The following is a 2,305-nucleotide window of genomic DNA, read 5'->3' as shown; positions in this document are numbered from 1 at the left end:
GGAGAGGGAGAGCTGGCGGGAGATGGAGAGCGTGCGGGGGAGACAGAGGGGAGGGGAGGGGAGGAAGGGGGGGTGGGTTTCGACATGAAGGTTGTGAAGGTTGTGGTGAGGGGGATGAAGGCGGGCATGCCTCGGGGGGGTAGGCGGGATTGGAAAGGGGAGCGGAGATGGAGACGGAGAAACTGGGAGGGGTTCATAGAGAGGGGGGGGAGGGGAGGCGCAGTTGACATGAGCTGGACGGGCGCGATGGGAATGGTGGGAGAAGGAGGGGAATGTTGAATGAATTGCAGCAAAAGGTGTTTTGCGGGTATTTTCTGCGGGTCGTGTACCGCTATCAGGTGTGAGGGATCAACGGAGTTTGAATGACCCTATCAGGTTTATGACCGAGTTTTGTTGCCTACTGTATCATTCAAACTGCAAAGAGTGTCTTCTATACCAAATGGACTGCACCCCTCGTCTACTTCCCCACTTTCCCTCTCCATTCTGCAGCAGCTACAGCGCCTACTTGCACCATGTCGCTTCTCTGGACGTCGGTCTCCGTCCTGCTGTGCGTCGAGCTAGTGATCCTAGTGGCGCTGTGCGCGCCGCTGCCCTGGGGCGTGCGGAAGAACATCTCGCGCACGATCCACCGTCTCAAGCTGCACCACGGGCTGGACGCCGGGATAAAGTACATCATCTTTGCGCTGTTCCTAGCGCTTGCGGAGAGCCTGAATGCGCTGAACTATGTCCACCGCAAGATGGCAGAGACGGGCGACGACGAGTTGCTTTTGACGCGCATCAACAACACCAAGTGGCTCAAGGCGCGCGCGGAACGCAACATGTATTTGGCGGCCTTTGCCATCACAGGCGTCATGACGATTTGGAGGCTGGTGCGTCTGGCCGCTAATGAAGTGTCTTTGAGGGAGAAGATCAAGGAGTTGAACGGGGGCAAGCCCATCACGGAATCGGGGGAGACGCTTGATACGAAACAGAACTAATGTCTAAAGCAAAACCCAACAGCAGAAATGCTTTGCAATTGTCTGTAGTGCAGTTGCAGTCTGCGATAATTTACTCGGCAAAGCCGACCTTGTATATGAATAAGAAGCGCGATTGCTAGTTAGAATTTCTGTCTACGTTACTCTCTAACCAATCCACATGCCCACGACCACCCCACCACACCCCGCCCGCCGCCTCGCTGCGCTACCGCCTTCTTCTCCTCCCTCCCGGTGCAGCTACCGGCGCATCTTGCTGCGAGTTGGAGATAACGTACAGAGTCCTTGCGCATTGCTCGAGCGCCTTCTTCTCAGTCTCTACATACCACGCCGGCCGCTCGTCGTGCGCCGCCGCGTGCAAATCCTCGTCCAGACCATCTTCTTCGCAGAGGAGCGAAAACCCGTTTTCGTCCTTGTGCGACACGTTGCCGTTCATAAACGCAGGTCCCATTGGCGTGCGCGCTTGCACATGCGTCGGCTGCTGTCTCGGGTCGGACCCCGCTTCCGCTGCTGCGTCCGCGAAAAGTTTGAGCAGCAGCGCGGTGTCCTTCTGCGCCTCGGAGACAATCTTGGGATCGAGTGCCTTGGTCGCGGCGGCAAGCATGTTCTGCGGATGGTCTTCGTAAATCTCGGACGTTTCGTAGTGCAGACCGCCCGGGCTGCCCAGATGGCCGAGGCGAGATTTCAAGGCCGGCCCCTTATGAAACAGGATGCGCTTCGCGGGGGGCTCCTTGAGCATTAGCGCGTTCTGTGATCTCTTACCTGTTATCGCGTTTGCGCCGGGAAGCTGTGGTGCGGGCGCGAGCAAAGTGGCTTTTCGCGAGGCCGGGGACAGCGCGCGATCGAATAGTGAATGTCCGCCAGCCGAGCGGCCGGCCTTGGCGTTGATGGCGGCGGCCGAGCCCTCAAAGTTCCTGCAGTTGACGCACTTGCACAGCTCTGAGCAGAGGACGCCCATTTGGAAGCACTCGCAGTAGCCCTTCAAGCAGCCACTTTTCCGACAATTGCATCCCTTGTGATGTTTGTCCCTGACGACCTTTTCGCCTTTCGCCTTCCGTTTGACCTTTGGTTGAAAGGCGGTGGGATTCCTCTCAAGAATGGCCTGAACGGCGAGCCTCTTCTCGGTGGGGTAGTGGCCGTTGTTCCTGCAGTTGTGGCAATGGCAGCGGTCGCCGCACACCAGGCTCTTCGCAAAGCACTCGCAGTAGAGCTTGAGACAGCGGGAGTTTTTGCAGTTACAGCCCTTATCGCCGCGCGGCTCGGGCGCGGACTCGGGCGGTGGGGGAGGTGGCTGGGTCTTGACTTTCGGGGAGAGACGTGGGGGAGGGTATAGG

The 2,305-nt window shown here is 58.4% G+C and overlaps 3 protein-coding genes; 1 reads left to right on the top strand and 2 right to left on the bottom strand.

Annotated features, from left to right (window-relative positions):
* CHC_T00005509001 (hypothetical protein) overlaps positions 1 to 86 on the bottom strand; it is a 1,663-nt gene extending 1,577 nt beyond the window's left edge. The window contains exon 1 of the mRNA XM_005717175.1: positions 1 to 86. This exon is cut by the window's left edge and continues 1,126 nt beyond it. Coding sequence (XP_005717232.1) covers positions 1 to 86 — 86 coding nt within the window.
* A 293-nt stretch (positions 87 to 379) lies between these two features.
* CHC_T00005508001 (hypothetical protein) lies at positions 380 to 886 on the top strand. Its single transcript, XM_005717174.1, has one exon. The coding sequence runs from the start codon at positions 380 to 382 to the stop codon at positions 884 to 886; it is 507 nt and encodes a 168-aa protein (XP_005717231.1).
* Positions 887 to 981: 95 nt separating this feature from the next.
* Positions 982 to 2,305, bottom strand: part of CHC_T00005507001 (hypothetical protein) — a 2,172-nt gene continuing 848 nt past the window's right edge. Inside the window, 2 exon segments of the mRNA XM_005717173.1 lie at positions 982 to 1,179; positions 1,180 to 2,305. The exon segment at positions 1,180 to 2,305 is cut by the window's right edge and continues 848 nt beyond it. Coding sequence (XP_005717230.1) covers positions 1,180 to 2,305 — 1,126 coding nt within the window. The 3' untranslated portion in view covers positions 982 to 1,179.

Source organism: Chondrus crispus, genomic scaffold (genome assembly GCF_000350225.1).
Source record: "Chondrus crispus Stackhouse genomic scaffold, scaffold_299, whole genome shotgun sequence".
NCBI lineage: Eukaryota > Rhodophyta > Florideophyceae > Gigartinales > Gigartinaceae > Chondrus > Chondrus crispus.
Note: the sequence above shows the minus strand (reverse complement) of the source record. Positions and strands in the feature narration are given on the sequence as shown.